Source organism: Megascapheus bottae, chromosome 22, assembly GCF_031878675.1.
Source record: "Megascapheus bottae isolate mThoBot1 chromosome 22, mThoBot2.hap1, whole genome shotgun sequence".
NCBI lineage: Eukaryota > Metazoa > Chordata > Mammalia > Rodentia > Geomyidae > Megascapheus > Megascapheus bottae.
The window spans coordinates 14,682,755-14,706,112 of NC_143530.1; the positions used below are offsets into that span (position 1 = coordinate 14,682,755).

The following is a 23,358-nucleotide window of genomic DNA, read 5'->3' on the forward strand; positions in this document are numbered from 1 at the left end:
CCACTTCTGGCTTTTTCTGTATATGTGGTACCAAGGAATCAAACCCAGGTCTGTGTGCATGCTAGGCAAGCACTGTACCACCAGGCCAGGCTCCTGGCCCAGGACTTGTTATTTATATAAATTTTTAGTTAAGGTTCACATGCCTGTAAGAACATGAAGTGTGCATAAATGGAGATTTCATTGTTAGCACACAACTTGTGTGCACATTTATGATTTGTGCAGAACGGCCCTACAAGTTTTCTCTTATTTACAGGTCTTGGAGCTAGTGGATAGCACAGAACCAAATGTCCATGACCTATTTAGTCTGGTTTAGGAACCGAGCAAGGATGACCCAGTACAGAGCCAGAGCTAGGAGTTGGCAGATGGCCAGTACCATCTTAGGAGGTCGTCTGCATTTCAGCAGAGATCGTCCTTGTGAAGCAACCCAAGCTAGATACTTAGGTTGAATTCCTGGAGAAGACAGAATGGACTTTGTAGTACTGACTGCCATGGATGGCCTTGTCCAGGTTGTCTGGCAGCAAAAAGCACAGCTTGATGACAGGTGGTCTACTAGATTCCTCTTTGCTTTACCAGTATCCTAGTCAAGTTCTGGCTCACTGGGAAGTTTCTCTCATGCCAGCAGAGACCTTGTTAACCAAGTGGCAAAGGAAATTACCAAGGACAGGCTGAGGTGTTTGGGCCATTTCTTCATGCACCTTCCTGCTCCCTTCCCCTCCACCCCCATTGGTGCCAGTGAGGACATAAGTCCTGGAATTTACACTTCAGTTCAAACTTTAAATACTACTAGCCTGTGAATGTGCTTGAAAGTTATTCAGAATGGGCTAGGGGGAAAGTCCCTGTTGGGAAAAGCTGAGGTCCATCTGAGACTCTGGCCTCAGATGGGTCTTTTGATGGCCAGCTGAGCTTCCCTTGAGAATTCATGGTATTCAGAGATGCTCAGGGGATTCCTCTTACCTTCTGTTGTTTTAGCAGGGAGGATCCCAGAGGGACTGAGGCTGAGGATGGCATGGAAACCAGGAGCCGAATGGGCTTGGGGAGATGGAGACCTGATAAGAGGTAGCCCCTGTCCTGTGAACTCTGCAGGACCTACAGGTCCTGTTAGTGACCCATGGCCTTGATAGGAAAAGTACCACGTGAAGAGACAATCAGGAAGGGTGGAGAGACAAGATGCATTCAGTGCTGGAAGCTGAAGTTAAAACTGAAAGGACAAGAGAAAGCAGGGTTCAATCCCCCATGCCGGCTGAGCTTTCTTTCCTGGGTCAGTCGTGTCCACTATGTGGATACTTGGTCAGTGATGTCTGGGGAACTCCGTCCCATGACTGGCCAATTCTCAATGGAGAGAAAACAAGGATTCGTCTTACCTATGCTACAACTTCATTGAAACATCAACTTCATCCCATTTCCCTTTTTCCAGACTAGGTTCCAATCTTGGTTCTGGAGCTAGTATTTAATGTGTGTTCCACGGTAGTTCAATTACCAGAGCTTCTGTTTTTGTTATTTTTTTGTTTGTTTTTAGGTTGGTTGTGGGTCTTGAACCCTGGGTCTGGTCACTGTTCCAGCCTCCTGAATAGCTAAGATTACAGATGGGAGCCATCAGCACCCAGCTGTTTTTGTTGTTTTTTAGTTGTGGGGCCTGACTCATGGTGTGGGCACTGTCTCTGAGCCTCTTTATGCTCAAGGCTAGAGCTCTACCAAGTGAGCCACAGCTCTGCTTCTGTTTTTTTGAGTAATTATAGATAAGTCTCCTGGGGACTTTTCTGCCCAGGCTGGCTTTGAACCATGATCCATAGATCTCAGCCTCCTGAGTAGCAAGGATTACAGATGTGAGCCATCAGTGCCAAGCTTATTTTTTTTGTTGTTGTTTTGTTTTGAATTTAGTAAAAACACAAGTTTTTAGGAACAGTATATGCTGGATATGTTAAGTTCTGAGACAAAAGAAATTGAACAAAGCTAGTTCCTACTCTCAAGGACTGGAATAGTCAGATATTACTAATATAAAAACAGAATTCTATAGCTCTAGGTAAGTTATAAATTATCTCACATGTACCCATTAAGCTGTTGTAACTAAGGTAAGTGGATAGTACCATAATCAATTCACCCACTGAACATTTGTTGGACATTGAGCCACAGCACAGCTTCCGGATATTTTTCTTCTTCTTTTTTTTTTTTTTGTTGTTGTCTGTTGGCCTTGAGGCTTGAAGTTTGGGCCTGAGTGCTGTCCCTGGGCTCTTCAGCTCAAGGCTAGTGCTCTAAAACTTTGAGCCTCAGTGCCACTTCCAGTTTTCTGGCAATTCATTGGAAATGAGAATCTCATGGACTTTCCTCATAGCTGGCTTTGAACAGTGATCCCCAGATCTCAGCCTCCTGAGTGGCTAGGATTACAGGCATGAGTCATCAGCACCCAGATAACTTCCAGCTTTTTCTGTGTATATGGTACCAAGGAATTGAACCCAGGGTTTCATGCATGCAAGGCAAGCACTCTACCACTGGACCACAATCCTGGCACCAAGCTTTTAATGACAAAGGCCAAAAGTTGGGTGAAGAACAAGCCTCAGCAAAGCATTAGGTATACACACAGCACAAGGGGCCGGGATCCCCAGGGGCTAAACAACACAGTGGGTCTACATATTCCCCCAAACAGGGCCCCCTTGGTGCTCCATGGAGCCAGCTATCTCTAATTCATAGGACAGCTTGCCTCACCTCTAGACCTTGGAAATGGGTGGACAGCCCTCCACCTCCAGGCTAGGCTCCAGGATGTCTGTGAAACAAACAGGGCCCAGCTCCTGGTCAGGAGCTGGGATTACTGACTCAATTATCTCACTTCATTCTCCGCTGCTTCCCCACCCTCCCCCTCCAGTCCTAGGGGCTTGAACTTAGGGTCTGGGCACTGTCCTTGAGCTTTCTCAAGGCTAGCACTCTACTGCTTGAGCCACAGCACCACATCAGGCTCTTTCTGGGTATGTGGGTACGAACGAATGCAGCTCTGGGCTTCATGCATGCTAGCCGAGCATTCTACCACTAGGCCACACTCCCCAGCCCCCCACTGCTATTTATGCACACGAAATCAAATCACTGGGGCTGGGTGTTGGGCCTAGCGGTAGAGTGCTTGCCTGGCATACATGAAGACCCGGGTTTGATTCCTTGGTACCACATACATAGAAAAGCCAGAAGTAGTGCTGTGGCTCAAGTGGTAGAGCGCTAGCCTTGAGGAAAGTGCTCGGGCCCTGAGTTCAAGCCCTAGGACTGGCAAAAAAATAAAAAAATAAAATAAATCAAAGAATTGATTTCTCAATTAGAGAGCTACCTTGGGCTCATTTAACTAAGTTCCTTTAACCAACGGATAAAGAGGTCCTTCTGGCCTACACCTATCTTATTAGTATAACAACATAAACACCCTCTCCCAGGCCCATGTGGATAACATTTTCAAATCTATGTCCCACAAAAATCTTAGTTTCAATCAATCTGTAAGCACCATCCCAGAAATCATAAGAATGCAAGTCATATAGAAGACAAATTTATTGTTCACCAAAGCAAACAGGCTAATCTCTCATGGGATAGAGAAAAGCAAACTGCTCTCGTGCAGGGGAGGTAGTTTTAGGGTACAGGGGACTGAAGGCCAGAGAAAGGGTTGGAGCAGGAAATCTTTGTATTTGCAGCTGGACCCTGGAGATAGCAGCCAGCCAGGCCAAACATCCTATAGTTGGTTTATTGCCAGGATAACATCCTATATCCCGCCCATAGCTAGGGAAAACTTTTTTTTTTTTTTTTTTTTGCCAGTCCTGGGCTTGGGCTCAGGGCATGAGCACTGTCTTTGGGTTTCCTCAAGGCTAGTGCTCTACCACTTGAACCACAGCACCACTTCTGGCTTTTTCCATGTACATGGTACCAAGGAATTGAACCCAGGGCTCAGTGCATGCTAGGCAAGCACTCTACCACTAGGTCAAACTCCCAAGCCCTGGCCTTCCCCCACGTTTTGTTTTGTTTTTTTTAAAGAAGCCAAGACTTGCTCTTGGGGGTGTGAAGCTCAGGAGCTCTTAGTGGGGCAGGTCCGCTTCCCCTTCACCACCACAGTATCTGGCTGTGCAGGATGGCACTAGATCTCGGATGGCAGCCATGTGCAGATCCGGGCTGTACTTGTTCTTGAGGATCATGTGCTTGACGCTGCTGGAGGTGGTGCATGCATTCCAGCTGATGGTGTAGCTGGCTCCACGGACCAGATCTCTGTTTCATGGCCACCACCACCCCTTTGCCGTGGATGGCGGGCCCACTCCCACAGTCTTAAGATGGATCAGCCTGTTGTTCTGGAAGGAGTTGTGGGCCTTGAGGTTATTAGGCTGGGTGCTGTGCCTGTTCCTCTTCATGAGGACACGGGAGCAATTCCTCACGACCATCCAGATGTGAGACCTTGCAGATGTGAGGACAAGATGGCAGCTCCTCACGAAGGGGCAGCTGGAGATGGAGACCTTTTAATGAAGACTCCAAGATTCAAACTGGCAAAGAATGGCGAATGGCTTCTGCATATTTTGTAAATAATAAGAGCAAGACAGGAGTCTACTGCCACAGTAAAGGGCTCAGAATGACCATATAGGTTCTCCTTGGGAGAAGAGAGGAACTGGTTAGAGCCCACGGTGTCACTGGGGGAATTATGGGGTGGAGGAGCTCCCACAGGTCCTGTCTGCACACCACCAAGGTCACCTCCCTCCCACATGCTACTCACTTGCAGCCTTGTCATAGCCTTCTCTTTGCCACCTGCAAGGACAAACAGCACGTGAGAAGGGGACACGAGCACTGCCATGAGGGTCTGGAGGAATCCCCAGCCCTGAGCTCAAGGGAAGTTTCCAGAAATGTGACTAAGGAACCAGGGATTCATCTGGAGAGATGAGCACAACAGTTGGGAAGAGGGAGCCCAGGACCTCCTGGAGTGAGACCTCAGTGGGGACATTCCCTGGGGACCTGAGTGCTGGAATCTGGTCTCCATCACCACCCTCAGGGGTGACTTTTGTGTCCTTCATTCACCCTGTGATTTACAGAAGAGGAGCTGTGAGGCTGGGGATGCCCTGAGTGTGCACCACTTCCCATCCCGTGTGCAGCACACGCTTCTACCTGGGGCCTGAACCTATGAGTGTGCCAGGAATTCACACCTCCACCTGCCTACCTGCATTCCTCTTCCTCTACAGCACAAGAACCACAGCCAAAAGAAGCAGAACTGCAATGCTGACCATGACAATGACCCACACAGGAATGGTGGGCTGGGCAGGTGGCTCTGGAAGAGGGAAAAGGAGGATGAGGTGTGCTCCTGCTCTCAGTGTCTTCCATTGCTGAGGGCTCCAGATGGCTCCTGCTTTCTCTGCCCACCTGCTCTGTGCCCTCAGCCCCTGCTTACCCCATGTCAGGCTGAGGGGCTCCGGCAGCCCCTCATGCTGCACATGGCATGAGTATCTCTGTTCCTCTCCAGAAGATACCACCACCGCTGCCCACTTCTGGAAGGTTCCATCTCCTGCAGGCCTGGTCTCCACCAGCTCCATGTCCTGGGTCAGGTCCTCCCCATCCCTTCTCCAGGTCAGGGTGATCTCCGCAGGGTAGAAGCCCAGGGCCCAGCACTTCAGGGTGACCTCGTGCTCAGAGCTGGGGTGGTGGTCACGTGGGTCTGGGGATGCTCTGAGGTTGACAGAGTAGAGAGGATCCATGTGCAGCCATGTCGGGTAGCATCTGATGTAATGAGTGACATGTGCCCTAACTCCAGACACTGCAGTCGTGTCATCTAAGTGGGGTGGAGGGAAGCAGCCTAAGCTCGGCAGGGACCCACGAGAAAGGCCTGGGAGTTCATTCCCAACCCCCTCCTCGAGTAGACCCATTTTCCAGCTCTCAAGTCTCACATCAACTCTCACAGCTGTGTCTCCAGTGGGAAAGAGGCTAAAGTGTGAGAAAACCTCCAAGAGCCACGGCATGTGCCATGTCTCCTGAGAGATGGAGTCCTCCAGGGAGGACTTCAGAAGGGAGCAGGGAGCACTGCCCAGGAGACAGCGGAGGGGAGTGGCTCTCAGCACATGGGCTCCACCCTCCACCACAGATGGCCACAGTCCTGTGCAGGGGTGGCTCTGAGGGACAACCTCCCCACCCCCAGCTCTGGAAAGAAGGGGCCTTGACGAGGACATGGGAAGGGGAGCTGGGGAAGGTCATGACCAGTGTGGGTCAAATTGTTCCTTCCAAGCTTCAAATTCATTCTTCTGATAGCTCTTGTCCTGTTCTAGCTTGTGCTCGGTGGCCTCACTTCCGCTTGGTGTCGCTGGCAAGGAACGAGGCTGCCAAGTATTGCTCAGACTCCATATCCAAGAGCAGGTAGTGTTCACCATCAGAGCCATACTGCCAGTGCCATCTCTTCTTGCCATCTTCCCACAGCTCACAGCCATAGGTGAAGTGGAGGGTATGAGGGCCTACCATCCCCCAAGAACGGCATGTCAAGGAAGCCAGGCAAATACTCCAGGCTTCTCCATTATGGCTTTTGTCCCCTCCCTTTCACCCCATCCACTCTCTTCTTCCTCTCCCTCCTCCCTCCCCATGATCTCTGGATTTCCTTCTTTCTTTATCTTGCTTTCTTTTTTTTTTTTGTGAGTGTTGGGGCTTGAACTCTGGGTCTGGGCGCTGTCCCTGAGCTCTTCAGCTTAAGGCTACCACCCTACCCCTAGAGCCACAGCTCCACTTCCCATTTTCTAGTGGTTAATTGGAGATAAGAGTATCACGTTCTTACAAAAATTATATGAACAAAAAAAAGAGTATCACATTCTTTAGTACTCAGGCTGGCTTTGAACCTCAATCCTCAGATCTCAGCCTTCTGGGTAGCTAGGATTACAGGCATGAGCCACCTTGCCCAGCTCTTCTTTCTTTCTTTCCCTTTTTTTCCTTTCTATTTCCTGCCTTTCTTCTTCTCCACCCCCCCTCCCTCTCCCTTTTCTTTTTCCTTTGTCTAAGACCAGGACTAACGTTATCTGATGCTTTCATTCATTGGCTAGGGCTTTACCACTTGAGCCACTCTGGTAGCTTCTCTTGTTTTTTTTTTTTTTTTTTTCTTGCATTCCTGGGCTTGGGCTCAGATCCTGAGCACTGTCCTTAGGTTTTCTCCAGGCTAGAGCTCGACCACTTGAGCACCCCTTTTGGCTTTTTTCTATGTATGTGGTACCAGGAATCAAAACCAGGTCTTCATGGTCAAAGAAAAAGCAGTAGTACATGGAATACATACATATGCACAACTGGATCCATACATGTTAGTATGCATGAGTTTTTGGGAGGGGACTGGAGTTTGCATTCAGATTCTTGAGCTTACTAGGCAGATGTTCTGTCTCTTAGTCATGCCTCCAGTCTTTTTTTTTTTTTGCTTTCATTGTTTCTCAAATAGGATTTCACATTTTTTCTTTTTTTTCAAGTATTTTATTGTGATTAATAGAAGGGTTACATTATATTCACCAGATAGAAGGTGCATAACTTCAAAAACATTGATACCCTTTCTCATGACTTGGTCCCAATTTCCCTCCCACTCTTCCCCCATTTATTTCGATTTCCCCCCTTACCTATCCAATTTCAAATAACCAGTTAAGCACATATAAAATATATCAGATAACAAGGTGAAAAATTGTAACAATATGGTTTTCTCTTCTTTTTTATTGCAATTAATAGATGGGTTACAGTTACATTCACCAGATAGAAGGAGCATTACTTCACACACATTGATACCACTTCTCATGTTTTTGTCCCCATTGCCCGATTTCACATTTTTTTTTTTGGGTGCCAGTCCAGGGGCTTGAGCTTAGGGCCTGAACACTGTCCTGGGGCCTTCTCAAGGCTAGTGTTCTACCTTTTCAGCCACAGCACCACTTCTGGCTTTTTCTATGTATGTGGTACAGAGGAATCGAACCCGGGTCTTGATACATGCCAGGCAAGCACTCTACCACTAGGTCAAACTCCCGGCCCGATTTCACATTTTTTTTTTAAACAACAACAACAACAACAACAAAACTATTAATACAAACACACAAACCAGAGTGCAGTAGAACTTTAAATATCCAGATCATAACACTAGGAAGCAGCTGGACATCCAGGGAAGAGAGAATGCTGGAGGGACACTATGACAGATCAGATTCCCATGCAGGACGTGGCTTCTTTACATGTGAGGGGGACCCAGCTGCAGCAGTGTCTCAAGTCCCCGCTCCTCCTCTAGACCACGAGGGGCACTCCACTCAGCGGCAGGTGTGCGTCTGGTGTTCTTCAGGCAGGTGGAAACTCTCAGAGTCTAGAGGGTTGAGGGGAAGAATTTTTCTATTTCTGGGTAGGTGTCCTCCAGGCAGGAACAGAGCTTGATGCGTTCACAGTCTTCTCCGTCATCTTTTAGCCAGTGAAGTTGAACTGCTTTTGTTTGAAGGGCTCATTAGTCTCCCTTGGTTTCTCTGTAGCTCTGTTAACCGTTCCTAAAGCCTTCCTGGCAGTTGTAGGTAAGGCCAGTGGAGCACTGAAGACTTTCCCAACCCGTGGTGTTAAAACTTGAGTTCTCCCATCTAACGCGTTGACAGGCCTGGACCCCAGCTTCAGCCCCTCCTTAGGAGCCATATGGGGGCCTGGCTGTCTCAAGTGATGGCTTGTCAGGATGTCTGCTGCTGGTCCCCCATCCCTGAGGGTTGGGGTACTGTGAGGTCTGCTCCCACCACTTTATCATGGTGCTTACCTGCCCATTGAGGGAGCACAGAGATTGGGCTCTTGCCCCAGGTATTGTTGTAGTAATTTCACACATATCTGAGACTTAGCTGGAAAAGCTTCATCCAGGTTATGAAGATTTTAGTCTCATCATCAAAGTAAGTCAGGTCTTCTTTCAACCAGTGAGCAACAGGCTCTGCCTTCTCCTCCTCACTGTTGAAGTGGATGAAGGGTAGCTCGTTCACCAAGCCAGTGGCCAGAAAAGCAGGGACTCCTGGACTGGGCTCTGACACAGCCATGTGGAAATACTGCAGAGAGTGTGATCCTGCAGGAGGAACCATGCACTCACAGTAAGTGACAGAGTCTGAGGGAAAACCTAGCTCCCAGTATGTGCATATGTGCATGCATGTGAGAGTGAGTGTGCCTGCGTGTGTGTGAGCTGTGCATGAGTACAGCTGTGTATCTCTGTGTGTGTATGCATATGCATATGCCTGCATGAATTTACACATGCATACATGCACATATGCATTTTATGTGCGTCGTGCAGGTGTGTGTAGGTGTGTACACCCTATGTGCACACTCATATGTGCAGGTTCCTCATATATGCACACATAGGTGCTCGTGTTGATATGTAGGCTAGTGAAGGTTTACACACATGCACGTATATGTGCAGGTTTGTATACACATGCATTCCTGTGTAGATGAGTTGAATATTTATACTATCTATGTACCTGTGCATGTGTTTGTGAGTATACAGGCACACATGAATGTGCACATACGTTTTACCTATCAAACTAACAGAATATGTTACACGAATGAGTGGGTATGTTGTGATTTCATGTGTGTGTGCATGGCTGCACATAGTTGCACATGGCTCCCTGCACACAAGTGCACAGTTTTGTGCACATATACACATGAATGCATACAGTAGAAGAGGCAGGCACACAGTGTAAAACAGTGGAAACAGCGCAATCTGTTGGCCCAAGTTAATTGTTTTTTTTTTGGTGAGGGTGCAAGTCCTGGGGCCTGAGCTTACTACCACTTGAGCCACAGCTCCACTTCCAGCTTTTTGGTAATTATTTGGAGATAAGAATCTTGGGGACTTTCCTGGTAGACTGGCCTTGAACCACATTCCTCAGAGCTCAGCCTGCTGAGTAGCTAGGATTACAGGTATGTGCCACGGTGTCTGCCTGCCCCAAATGAATTCTAATTCCACACACGGTGTGCTAACATGCTTCAGAAAGGGGACAACAATGTGTGTTTAAGGTTTCACTAGAAAGTCCCTGTGGAGCGGGGTGTGGTGGCTCATGCCTGTAATCCTAGCTACTCAGGAGGCTGAGACCCGGTCAAAGCCAGCCTGGGCAGTAAAGTCCATGGGACTCTTAGCACCAATTAACCACCAGAGAACTGGAAGTGGCGCTGGGGCTCAAGGGGTAGAGTAGTAGCCTTGAGCTGAAGAGCTCAGACACACTGTCCAAGTTTTTTTGTTTTTTGTGTTTTTCTGCTCATGTGTAGTGCTTTACCATTTGGGCCACAGATTCACTCTGGATTTTTTAGAGGTTAACTGGAAATTATAGTCTCCTGCCCAAGGCTGGCTTCAAATGGCAATCTCAGATCCCAGACTTCTAGGTAACTAGGGTTCTAGCAGTCTTGGTGGAAGCCACTGGTCCTGGACCTTCAGGAAACTTTTTTTTTTTTTTTTTTGCCAGTCTTGGGCTTGAGCTCAGGACCTGAGCACTGAGCACTGTCCTTGGGCTTTCTCAAGACTAGACCTCTACCACTTGAGCCACAGCTCTTCTTTGTATGTGGTACCACTTTTCTATGTATATGGTACCGAGGAATCCAATTTGGTTCTTTGTGATGCTAGGTAAGCACTCTACCACTAGAACACACTCCCTGTCCTTCCTGAAACTTTTGAGCAGTATTGTTCCTGCATCTGAAACACTTTGTCTCCACCTGCTGGCTATAATTGCTCATTGCATTCCTCCCCCCCCCCCCCCCCCCCCCCCCCCCCCCCCCCCGTCTCTCTCTGTCTGTCTCTCTCTCTCTCTCTCTCTCTCTCTCTCTCTCTCTCTCTCTCTCTCTCTCTCTCTCTCTCTCTCTCTCTCTCTCTCTCTCTCTCTTTGCCAGTCCTGGGACTTGAACTCGAACTCAAGGCCTGGGTACTCTAGTGAGGAATCGACCCAGAGCTTCATGCATGCTGGGCAAGCCATCTACCATTAGGCTACATTCTTAGCCCCTTATTGCGTGCGTAGTGTGTATAATACTGTATTATTTGCAGCTCCAGAGAAAGAGACTTGCTAGGATGAAAGAGATTTTCATGTACAGTTGCAGGGAAAATGCAAACTGTAACACACAATCATGACAGCACATGAAAATATGCAGGATCAGGCTGGAAGCAAACAGCCTATGGAAGCAGTGTGGGGAGAATTCTTTCTCCCGGGACCTCAAGTCGTCAAGTGATTGAGAAAGGCCCACCTACGGGAAGGGAGCAACTAGTATACTCAAAACTCCCTCATTTAAGTGCCAATCTCATCCCCATCACAGAAATATCCAAATCATGTTTCATAAACTAGCTGTTTATTAGGACCTGGTTAAGTTGACATATATCATTAACCACCATGGCTGGGTGCTGGTGGCTTCCATCTGTAATCCTAGCTACTCAGGAAATGCTTTTTTTTTTTTTTTTTTGGTTGGTCCTGGGGCTTGAAATCGGCTGGGCATTGTCCTTGAGCTCCTCAGCTCAAGGCTACTGCCCTAGCCTTTGAGCCATAGCCCCACTACTGGTTTTCTGGTGGTTAATTGGGGAGAAGAGTCTCTGGAATTTTAGTTCCCCAGATGGCTTTGAACCGTGATCCTCCTGAGTAGCTAGGATTACAGGTGTGAGCCACCCCACCGGCTGCTACTCAGAAATTACTGAAGATCAGGGTTAAGCCAGTCTGAGCAGGAAAGTCCAGAGATTCATCTTTTATCTCCAATTATACACCAGGTAACTGAGAAAGCAGTGCTGTGGCTCAAAGTGGTAGTGCAAAAGATCTCAAGCGCAGTGCCAGACCCCAAGTCCAACAAAAATAAGTAAATAATAAATAAAACTAACCACCCTATGCATCTAAAACAAATGCATTACTGTTTTATAGGCAATAGAAAAAAATAAATTTATGATCTATGGGTCTTACAAAAGTGCTGGGAAGATAAATCATCCTAAAGATACATAATTATGATGGTTATTTCTATTATACCATGAAAGTCAAATACCAAGCCCATCATATGACCACAGAAATGAAAACACTTAGGCAGAAAAGGTGATAAGAGAAGCTTTTCATCCTTTCTAAGGCTGAGTTCATCAGCCAGGTCCCAGGTGACTGTCCATTTGGTCAGATAAGAAATGCACAGAGGGTGTCAGTGGCTCAGGCCTGTAATCTTTAGCTACTCAGGAGGCTGAGCTCTGAGGATTGAAGCTTGAAGGCAGCCTAGACAGAAAAGTCTTATCTCCAATTAATCCCCAGAAAACTGGAAGTTGTGCTATGGCCCAAAATGGCCAGAAAGCTCAGAGACAGCACCCAGACCCTGTGTTCAAACCCCATGACCCACCAAAAAAAAAAAAAAAAAAAAAAAGGAACACAAACATCCAAATATCCTAAATCTTGGCAGTTCACTGAAATCCTAGGTACTTAGGAAGCTGACAGCTGAGGATCCCAATTGAAGACCCGCCCAGGCAGAACAGGAAACACTGACAGATTTTTTTTTTTTTGGTCATTCCTGGGCCTGGTCACTGTCCTTGGACACTTTTTGCTCAAGGCTAGAGCCCTGCCACTTGAGCCACAGTGCCTCTTTATGTGTATGTGGTTTGGAAGATTGGAACCCCAGGGCTTCATGCATACTAGGCCAGCACTCTACCACTAGGCCAAACTTGTGACCCTCTTACAGATTCTTTTTTGTTGTTGTTGTTGGGTCACAGGGTTTGAACTTGGCCTGGGTGCTGTCCCTGAGTTCTTTAGCTCAAGACTATCTCCCTACCCTGGAGCCAGCCCCCCACTTCCTGTTTTCTAGAGGTTAATTGGAGAGAAGAATCTCAGGGTTTTTTTGTGCTCTGCCTGGCTTTGAACCTTGATCCTCCTATATCAGCCTCCTGAGTAGCTAGGATTACAGGCGTGAGCCACCACACTGTCTAGATTCTTTATTTTATTTTATTTTTTATTGGGGAGTAATGTATGGAGGGGTTATAGTTACATTCTTTAGGAAGTGGGTGCATTACTTCTTGAACATTGATACCCCTTTTCATGTTTGTTTCTCTGACAGATTTTTAACTCCCATAACCATCAAAAAGTCAGAAGTGGAGCTGTAGTTCAACAGCACACCAGCCTGAGCAAAATAAATAAGAAACAGTGAGTGTCAAGGCCCTGAGTTCAGGCCTCAGTACCAGGAAAAAGGAAAAGAAAAAGAAATGTATTGGTCAGGTGCCAGAGGGTCACACCTGTAATCTAGCCGAGCTCTGAGGGTCATAGTTTGAAGCCAGCCCGGGTACAAAACTCTCCGTGGGACTCTTATTTCCAGTGAACCACTCAAAAACCAGAAATGGCAATGTGGCTCCAGTGATAAAGAGCGCTAGCCTCGAGCACAAAGAGGCTCAGGGGCAGCACCCAGGCTCTGAGTTCAAGCCCCACAACCGAAAAAAAACACACAAAAAAGACTCTTTGATTTAAGCTAGTCTGATGAAGAGAACACCACGTGGTAATCCGGCAGGAAGGAGAAATAGAGAGGCAAAGCCTACACTTATGTAGGGGGTGGGGAGAGGGTGTGGCCAGGGGAGGGGAGGGGAGGGGTGCCCACACTGGATGGAGGTGTCTGCCTCCCCGGTTACCTAGAGAACCCTGGAACTGGGCAGAGACCTAGCCAGGAGCCGGGAGGAGGGCTCTGGGAGGAGCAGCCCGACCAGGGTAAACCTTACAAGGACCAGCTGAGCCGGGAGCCGGAGGCTCAGGCTTACAACCCCGGCCACTCTGGAGACTGACGTGAGGATGGCAGTCGGAAGCCTGCTGTGGCAGGAAAGCCCGTGAGATGCCACTCAGCCACTCAAGAAAGGGAAGCGGCGCTGTGGGGTGGAGCACTAGCGAGCCCCACCGCAGACAAGAAACAAAGGCCACGAACTGGCGGGAGTGTGGCCTAGTGGAAGAGGCTTGCCGAGCCTGCACGAGGCGCTGCGGCGATTCCCCGGTACCACGTACCCAGAAAAAGAACGGAACAGGCCGGGCGCGGTGCTCACGCTGCCATCCTAGCCACACTGGAGGCTGAGACCTGAGGATCACGGTTCAAAGCCAGCCCGGGCACCGAAACAGGGCGAGACTCTCATCTCCAATCAATCTCTAGAAAAGGATAGGGCGGTGGCTTTGGGCGAAGAGTTCGGGGACAGCGCCCAGAGTCAGAGTTCAAGCCCCATGACCCGGTTCCCCCCTAAAAAAAAGAAAAGAAAAAGAAAAACCCACGTATGGACAAAACTCCGGAATCGTCTGAGTTTCGGGTGCTGAACTAAGATGAGTCCTCGCCCCTGCCAAGATTTTAGAAAACCACCCCTAGGAAACAGAAGCGCCGTGAAGTTCCGGGTTGGAGCCCCCCCCCCGCCCCCGGCCCGCCTCCGCCCCACTCACGGGGTGGCACCCAGGCGAGGCCTCTGGCCAGGACCACAGCCACCCGCAGCCTCACCGGGGCTCAGCACCTCCGGAGTCCGGGTCCGCACCGCAGTCTCCGACTAGAGGACTCCGGAGCTCAGTTTCTCTCTCGTGACAAATGCCAGAAAAACTGGCACAACAGCGCTTTGACTGGTCCGCAGCCCGGGCTGCGAGAGGGAAGGGGTGGGCGGGGATGCCGGGGTGGGCGGGGCTTCCCAGGTGGGCCGTGCTGCCGTGGTGGGCGGGGCTGCCCGGGTGGGAGAGGCTGCCCCTGTGTGGGCGGGGCTGCGTCCGGGTAAGAGGGCTGCCTGGGTGGGCGGGGCTGGCCGGGTGGGCGGGGCTGCCAAGTCTTGCTGCCCCAGAGTCTGTGTGACCTCCTTGGGTATAGAACCCACTGCACCGTTCTGGCAGCCTCTCTCCTTGCTTTCTTCCTGACCAAATAGGAGTCATGCTAAATATGCATAGAGATGGTGGTTATATTAATAAAGCAGCTACATCACCTGGACCGGTGTTGATGTTCTCCGTGGTATTTTCTGTTCTGGGTGTCATCTTAAAATTTCCCCTGTCCAGGCTGGAATTAAACTAAGCTTGTGAAGGAGGAAGGAGTTGTGGCTGTCATCGCAGGCATATCTAGGGCCATGAGAGCGATTTAGCTTTGGAGAGGCAAACCTAAGGGGTGGAGGGAGAGAGGAGGTGACAGGGTCTGCACAGCTCCCTCTTCCTCTCTCCCCAAACATCTTGTCCCCTAGATATACTGAGACATGGGTACAGGCCAGGAATACGAATCCACAGTTTCGAATGGTTTCGACATTGTTTACTGCATCCCTTGGGTGGTATGGGATTTGATCCCTGGGCTTGCTGCAGTGATGTTCACTATTCAGTGGGCTGCTCCCAAGTTCTTTTTTCCTGGAAAACAAGCTGATCCCCAGGCCTTTAGGACATGCCCTTCCAATGTTGTGGACCAATGTAGCTTCTGCCACCCAGTGGAAGAGCTGGGCAGCAGAGTCCATTTCCTGAAACAGAAAGTAAGCCATCAAGAGAGGGAATGGGCCAGATCCGCTTAAAACAAAAAATAGCCCTACCACACACTGTATTCACTTCAACCCGGCCCCTGTGCAGTTCAACCTGCACCTGTTTTTCTTTTCCTTTTCCTTTTTGTTTTTATTATTAGGGGGTTTGAAGCCCTGGTACCTTTCTGGCCTAGGATCTTTTCTCCCTCTTGAATTCCCACCCTGCCCAATGTTTGCCTCCTTCTGTTTCTTTTCTTTTTTTGTTTTTGCCAGGCCTGGGGCTTGGACTCAGGGCCTGAGCACTGTCCTTGAATACTTTTTGCTCAAGGCTAGCACTCTGCCACTTGAGCTGGGATTCCAGGCATGTGAAATTCCTGGATCCTGGGCAGTCTCACTACTGCTCCTCACTCCATCCTTGCCACACGTGTCTGCACAGTCCCGGCCTGTGTGTCACCATGTCCTGGTCAGAGGTTGACACATGGTCACGTGACTTGTAACACCTCCTATAGTGTCCAACTACCATGACATAGGAGAAAGTGGACTTCCTTCACGAAAGGAAGACACATCTCTGTGTCCTGATGGGGTGGTTCAGTTGGCATTTCTAACCTAAGAGTACAGGGGCTGGAGGTCGATCTTAGAAGGGGGGAAATGATAAATGTAACTTCATGTACAACCATGTGAGATTAGACCTGTATCTGGTATCCTTCACTTAAATTCAGGTGCCACGTGTGCCACAAAGTCCTTATAATGTGAAAGGATAGAGTACACATAAACCCATAACCATCCCAGAAACTGGGTTTTGCCTACTTGAAGCTGTAGTGTTAAGCACCGGTGGCTCACGTCTATAATACTAGCTACTAAGGAAGCTGAGATCTGAGGATCGAGGTTCAAAGTCATCCCATGTAGGAAATTCAGGAGACTTTGCTCTAGTTAACCACCAAAAAGCCTGATAAGGAGTACTGGCTCAAAGTGGTAGAGCTCTATCCTTGAGCAAAAATTGCTCAGGGACAGTTCTCTGGCCTGAGCTAAAGGCACAGGACCTGATGGGGCTGGGGGAGAGGGGAAAGCATGAGGCCCTGAGTTCAGTCCTGGAACCAGCAAACTAAAAATAAGTAAAGTAAAATACAACTTATTTCCAAGTCAGGCATAATGACATACAGCTTTCTACATCTTTATTCCAACACTTGTGAGTTGAGTCAGAAGAGTCCAAAGTTCAAGGTCAGCCTGAGCTATACAGCTATATACTTTGTCCCAAAGACCAGCACTTAAGACTGAGATTGAGGATTGCAATGCAAAGTCGCCCTGGCAGGAAAGTGTGAGACTCTCACCTCCAGTTACTGCCCACAAAAGCTGAAAGTGGAGCTGAGGCTCTAGTGGAAGTGCTGGAGTGCCAGCTTTGAGAATGAAAGCTCATGAACTCAAAACCCAGGACCAGCATAAAATAAGAAAACACCCCTCTACCAACAAAACCAAATAAAAAGCACCCAAATCAAAAGAACCCCCGAAATTTCTTGATATGTAACTATTAGTCATTAGGATTCTAAACTAGTATCTTTTAGGATAGCTTTATGTCTAACATAGTGAATACTGACAGATGCTCATGGGGGCCACAGACGTGTGGGGTGCAGAGCCCCTGGAAGCAAACCCTCTGAGAACCTGTGCTGTGGTCCCGGGCCAGGAACCCCCAGGAGGCCGGCACAGAGTGCTGGAGCGGGAGGACAGGGCTCAGGGCGACGCCCCAGGTGCCCGGACCCAGAGCTCAGCGTGGCTCTGGGTCAGGAAGCTGAGCCCGGGATCCCCAGACTCCAGTTTCACTTCTCCAGCCTGTGTACCTGTGAGGGTGGCTTCTGCCCGGACACTGGTGACGCGGCCCCAGTTCCCGCCTCCATGGGAGGAGCCGATCAGCCCTGCCCCAGTCCCAGGATAGAGGGCCCCAAAGGTCACTGAACTCAGATTCAGCCCGGATCCTCAAGACGAGGTCATGGCGCCCCAGTTCTCCTGCCTCTGCTGCTGTCCATGGCGGTGGCGGTGACAGAGGTCCCTGAGTGACCTCAGGCCAGGTCGGAGGTCACGACCCTCTGCCTTTCCCAAGGACGGGTCTGTATCCTCCAGGACCGCAACTTGCGGACTGACCCCCCCCACCCCAATTGCAAGGCCCAGGAAAGTAGCAGGGACGAAGGCAGCCAAGTTTTCTGTGGGTGCTGGGAGGGGCCTGGCCCCATGGCGGGGATGTGGTCTGAGCATGGCTGGCTGTAAGTGGGACATGGCGCCCCTGTGGGGGCTCAGATCACCAGGCTCCAGCTGCAGAAGGCCAGGGTGGCAGAGAGCTGAAGGTTCTACCTGGATGGGGAGTCCCTGGAGTGGCTGCTCAGATACCTGGAGAATGGCAGAGGCTCTGCTGTGCCCAGGTACCAGGCACCTCCATCTCCTGGGGATCTCCAAATCCTCTCCTCCCACCAGTAGAGGAAAACTAGACCCACCCTAGGACACCACTCTCCTTGGGCCCAGACAGGGATTGAGTCTTCTGGACATTTATCAGAGAGTGACTCTGACACCTGCTCTGATCTCAGGAAAAGGTGTGGAGGGGAAGACACTGCCTGGCATGCCTGGCCAACACAGGCCCCTTGACTCTGGCAGAAATCTTGGCATCGCGTGGAGGCTGTGGCTTTTGTGAGTCTAACTCTACCCAGGACAGAACCAGGAGTTCCTCTAAGAGACCTGGATCTTCTGACGTGTCTTAACCCCACTCAAGACCTTAACAGGGAATAGATTACAAAACCTGGACTTCACAATCCTCCTCAGCTCAGTTGTCAGTGCAGTCTCAGGTGGTCACATGGTGCTGCTTTAATATTAGCTCATGATCTCTGCTCAGCCTTTTGGCTAAGATCAAGTGTGGAGACAATGAGCTACTGAAGTATCTGGATTTCTGGATTCTCCCCCCCACCTCAGATTCCCAGAGCTACACATGACCCTCCACCTCTTCTCTGAACAAGCTGTCAACCTAAAGTGCTGGGCTCTGGATTTCTACCCATCAGAGATCACCGTCACATGGCAGAGAGGTGGAAGGATAAGACCCAGGATTTGGAGCAAGTGGAGACTAGTCCTGCAGGAAATGGAAGCTTCCAGAAGTGGGCAGCTGTGGTGGTGCCTTCTGGAGAAGAGCAGAGAAACACCTACCATGTGTAACATGAGGTGGTGATCAGGACCTTCTCACATTCCCAAATCTTCCCTGTCCTCCTGGAGCCTTCCTCTCAAACTACTGTCCCCACCCTAGGAATTGCCAATGGCCTTGTTCTCCTGGGAACCATGGAGAGCCATTGGAGCTGTGGTGGCTATTGTGATGTGGAAGAGGGGGTATAAATGTAGGAAGGAACAGGGTCCATGTTCTTATTCCACTTGTGTTTTCCTATCTCTAGTTAGAAGTGTACTTTGTCCCCTTGGAAGTGCCACCACACCCAGCTGCTTACCCAGCCTGCTGACCTGGGTGCCAACACCTCTTTTGTGAAATCACATGGAAAAAGAAGGATGTGTCATGCTTCTGATGGTGGTGATGGGGACCTGATGCCCAGCAGAGCCAGTCCACAGGAAGGCCTCTCCTGAGGACAGACTTCCAGGAGGACCCCTGGTCTTCCTCCTTCCCAGGTCTTCTCTGCTTCTCTCCTGAACCTTTACTGGTTTACAGTCACACTTGCCTAGAACTCAGAATGTTCATGGCCCATACCTGACCTCACGTATTGCTTTCTTCTCACAAGTAGAAAGAGGCAGCTATGCTCAGTCCTCCAAGTGACTACAAAGGAGAAAGGGGGAAGTGATTGCTGAGACACATGAGACTGGAGCCCTGGAAGATCAACTACCCCATAATTCCTTTTAGCCTCTTCCCCTCTTTCTCTCTTTTGCCAGCTGTAGGGCTTGAACTCTGGGCCTGGGCACTGTCCTTGAGCTCTTCAACTGCCCTACCCCTGGAGCTACAGCACCACTTCTGTCTTTCTAGTAGTTAATTGGAGATAAGAGTCTCATGGAGGTTAGTGCCTGAGCTGGCTTTGAACTGTGATCCTCAGATCTCAGCCTCCTGAGTAGCTAGGATTACAGGCATGAGCCATCACCCCTGGCTGGCCATGTCTCTTTTTTTTTTTTTGCCAGTCCTGGGAAGCCCAGGGCCTGAGTACTGTCCTTGGACTTTCTCAAGGCTAGAGCTCTACCACTTGAGCCTCAGCACCACTTCTGGCTTTTTTCTAGGTATGTGGTACCGAGGAATCGAACCCGGGTCTTCATGCATGCTAGGCAAGCACTTTAACCACTAGGCCAAACTCCCGGCCCTGGCCATGTCTCTTATGGGCTCTGACCAGCTCTCATGTTGTTCTTTTCCCACAGGCAGGGACAATGCTCAGAGCTCTGAAGCTTCTCTCACAGCTTAAAAAGTGACAGACACCCTGCAACTCTGAAGAAGGGATAGGAGGCGCCTGGAATACTCTTATGGTTCTGTGGGGGTTCTGGATTGGGATGTACTGAATGTGTGGTCGACTGCTCAGTGTTCTAGCTTATGCTGATGTGATTTCATGGTTTCTTTCTTCAACATGTTATACCCATCTTGTAACAGCACTGAGCGATACATGGCTTGTTCCTGCCTCTCATCCTCCCTCCTGAGACATCATGAGCTCCTGGCTTCTCCTTTTGCACCCAGGCTCTGATCATGTCCAGGAGTCTGCATTCTGTCAGCATCCTGTGAGGAAATAGAAGCCCAGCCCAGTCCTGTGCACTGAGACCTTCTTCCCACACCGGCCTGGCTCTCCTTCCCCATCCACCTGCTGCTCCAGCCAAAAAAGGGCTGGACATTCCACCTGTGACCTCACTGTGGGTTGCTCTGAGCTGCAGCTTCTTGCTTCCCTATTGGCAAGGAGAATGTGCCTATGGACTTGTTTGTCAAATTCTTGTCAAGAGCAGGTTGATAAGTTACCTGAAGATGAATGGCAAAACTTAAGACAGAATAGAAAGTCTGGGTAATGTCTGAAAACCATGTGTTTGCTTTGTTTGGTGCATTCTAGATAGAGACAAGAGAAGGCAGCCAAATGGGTACAGGGCCATGAAGAGTTGTCATTCTGGGTTTCAATGTACTCATATTCATCTGGGTCCTCTTCTGTTGGGAGCCAGAGTGGAATCAAACTGTACCTTGGTTTGCATCAGACAATGGCTTTATTGTCTTATTGTTTTCTGGCCTTATTCTGTTTAAATGACCTGAGATTTACCATATGAATGTAACACCTGGAAGTTCCCTGGGTCTCCAGAAGGGAAGAGCGGGAGTGAAAAATAAACGGGGCAGTCTTTACCTGGACTGCAGACATCCCGGACCCGGTGTGTCTGTCTCTCTTCTATTTTTTCCTAGTCCTTGCCCCCTATTTCAGGAACCCCAATCTGCAAACCCTGGTTTGCTGCCGGCTGGCCCCGGCACTCTTCCCTGCTCCTTGTTCTTAACTAGGTGTCAAGGGCTAATGTCTGCCTAGCTACTCAGAAAGCTGCAATCTGAGAATCATGGTTTGAAGCCCATACAGGAAGGAAAAGCTATGAGCTTCACCTACAATTAACCACCAAAAAAGGGGGAAAACAGAAATAGAGGTCTGGCTCAATTGTAGAGCCTTGATAAGAAAAAGGTGGGCCTGGGAATGTGGCTTCATGGTAGAGTGCTTACCTAGTGCATAAAGCCATGGTTTGAATTCCTTGCTATTACATAAACAGAAAAAGCCAGAAATGTTTCTGTGGTTCAAGAGGTAGAGTGCTAGCCTTGAGCAAAAGAAGCTTGGGGCTCTGAGTTCAAGCACTAGGACTGGTAGAAAGAAAAAAAAGTTAAAGGGCAAGCTATTTTAACAATGGACATTCAGTCCCTGAATTCAAGCCCCAGTATTGAGCCCAAAAGAAACAATACTCTTGTTCCAATAATAACTGTAGTCACAGGACTCAGATATTCCCAGCATCTTCTCCTGTGTCCAGAACTACGGGAAATAAGAGCTTCTCTTAGCAGATCAGTCTAGATTCAGGTTAATTTCTGTATTCAGGCTTTACTATTATTATTATTATTATTATTATTATTATTATTACTTTTGCTAATCCAGGACCATGAACTAAGGGCCTGAGCACTGTCCTTGGGCTTTCTCAAGGTTACAGCTCTGCTTTACTATCTGAGCCTATAGCCCACTTTCAGCTTTTTTTTTTCTGTTGGTCATGAAGCTTGATCTCTCGGCCTGAGCGTTGTCCCTGAGCTCCTCAGCTCAAGGCTACCACCCTACCCCTTGAGCCACAGCAGCACTTCCACTTTTCTTGGTGGTAAATTGGAGAGAAGTAGCTCACGGATTCTATTGCCCAGGCTGGCTTTGAACCATGATTCTCAGATCTCAGTCTCCTGCGTAGCTAGAATTATAGGTATGTACCACCATGCTCAGCTTCTCCATTATTTTTTTCTGTCATAATTACACCTGCTCTTACCATATATAGGTTCTGCTATTATACCCTTCCGGGGCCACCTGTCACTGACAGCAGCAGGCAGTGTCTTAGCGGGATGGCATTGCACACAGACGTCTCTGTGCTATGGAGAAATGAATTTTCAGCATTGTGTAGCTCTTGCCTTCAGGAGGTAAAGCAATAGGCTTGAGTGAAAAAGCTAAAGGACAGCCAGTTACAGACAGCTCTCACCTATAATCCTAGCTGCTCAGGAGGCTGAGACATAAAGATTACAGTTGGAAGCCAGAATGGGCAGGAAAGTCTGTGAGACTTATTTACACTAAATTTCCGCTAAAAAAGCCCAATTAGGGGGCCAGGAGTTTGGCCTACTGGTAGAGTGCTTGCCTAGCATACATAAAGACCCAGGTTCAATTCCTCAGTACCAAATACATAGACAACAGCTGGAAGTGGTGCTGAGGCTCAAATGGTAGAGCTCTAACATTGAGAAAGTCCAACGACAGTGCTCAGACCCTGAGCAGAAGCCTAGGACTGGCAAAAAAAAAAAAATGCAAAGCCCAATTGGCTCTGTGGTTCATGTAGTGGAATGGTAGCCTTACCATAAAAGCCTGGGGACAGGCCGGGAATTTGACTTAGTGTTAGAGTGTTTGCCTAGCATACACGAAGCCCTAGGTTCAATTCCTTGGTACCACATAAACAGAAAAAGCCTGAAGTGGCACTGTGACTCAAGTAGTAGAGGGTTAGCCTTGAGCTAAGGAAACCCTGGGATAGTTCCTGTGCTCAGAGTTCAAGCCCTAGGACTGGCAAAAAAACAAAAACAAAAACAAGAAAACCCACCAAAACAAACAAAAACCTCAGGTACAGCAACCAGGCCCTGAGTTGAAGCCCCAGGACTGGCATAAAAGAAAACAAAACAAAAATTCTAGATGAGAAAGTCTGACAATCTCTCTCCAAAGATCAAACAAAAAGCCTGTCTAAGCCGGGTGTGGCTCACAGCTGTAATCCTAGCTACTGTGGAGGCTGAGATCTGAGGTCTCCATTCAAAGCCAGCCCAGGCACCAAGGACTGTGAGACTCTTCAGTGAAGCGTTAGAAAAGGGAAAGTGGAGGCTGAGGCTCTGCTTTCTGTATCAGAATTCTGCATGTCAAGGGGTGTTATCCTTTAGGAGTGGGGAAAATGAGTCCTAGACACAATAACATTAGAAAGGATAAAATATGAAATATTGACTGACATAATGGAGTAGGAGCATGAGGCACTATTATCCTGTTCTTTTTCTCCATGTGGGGCTTGAACTCAGAGCCTGAGTGCTGTCCCTGAGCCTCTTTGTGCTTAAGGATTCTGCTCTACCACTTAAGCCATAGCACCACTTCCCATGTTTGGGTGGTTGTTTGGAGGTAAGAGTCTCACAAGGACTCAGGGACCTTATTATTATTATTTTTTCTTTGACTGTCTTTGAACTATAATCCTCAGATTTCAGCTTCCTCAGTAGTTCTGAGGATCACGGTTCAAAGCCAGTCCAGTCAGGAAAGTCCCCAAGACACTTATCTCCAATA

The 23,358-nt window shown here is 48.8% G+C and overlaps 1 protein-coding gene and 2 pseudogenes across 1 annotated transcript; all 3 read right to left on the reverse strand.

Moving 5' to 3' along the window:
• Positions 1 to 437: 437 nt before the first annotated feature.
• On the reverse strand, positions 438 to 9,106 carry LOC150047948 (RLA class I histocompatibility antigen, alpha chain 11/11-like). Its single transcript, XM_090355235.1, is given in 7 exon segments — positions 438 to 511; positions 1,693 to 1,766; positions 5,176 to 5,263; positions 5,384 to 5,697; positions 6,199 to 6,270; positions 6,272 to 6,434; positions 8,714 to 9,106. Coding segments are annotated over 7 exon segments (1,158 nt in total). The 5' UTR covers positions 9,087 to 9,106.
• LOC150047949 (large ribosomal subunit protein eL28 pseudogene) lies at positions 4,025 to 4,397 on the reverse strand (annotated as a pseudogene).
• On the reverse strand, positions 7,422 to 8,694 carry LOC150047950 (securin pseudogene; annotated as a pseudogene).
• Positions 9,107 to 23,358: the final 14,252 nt, after the last annotated feature.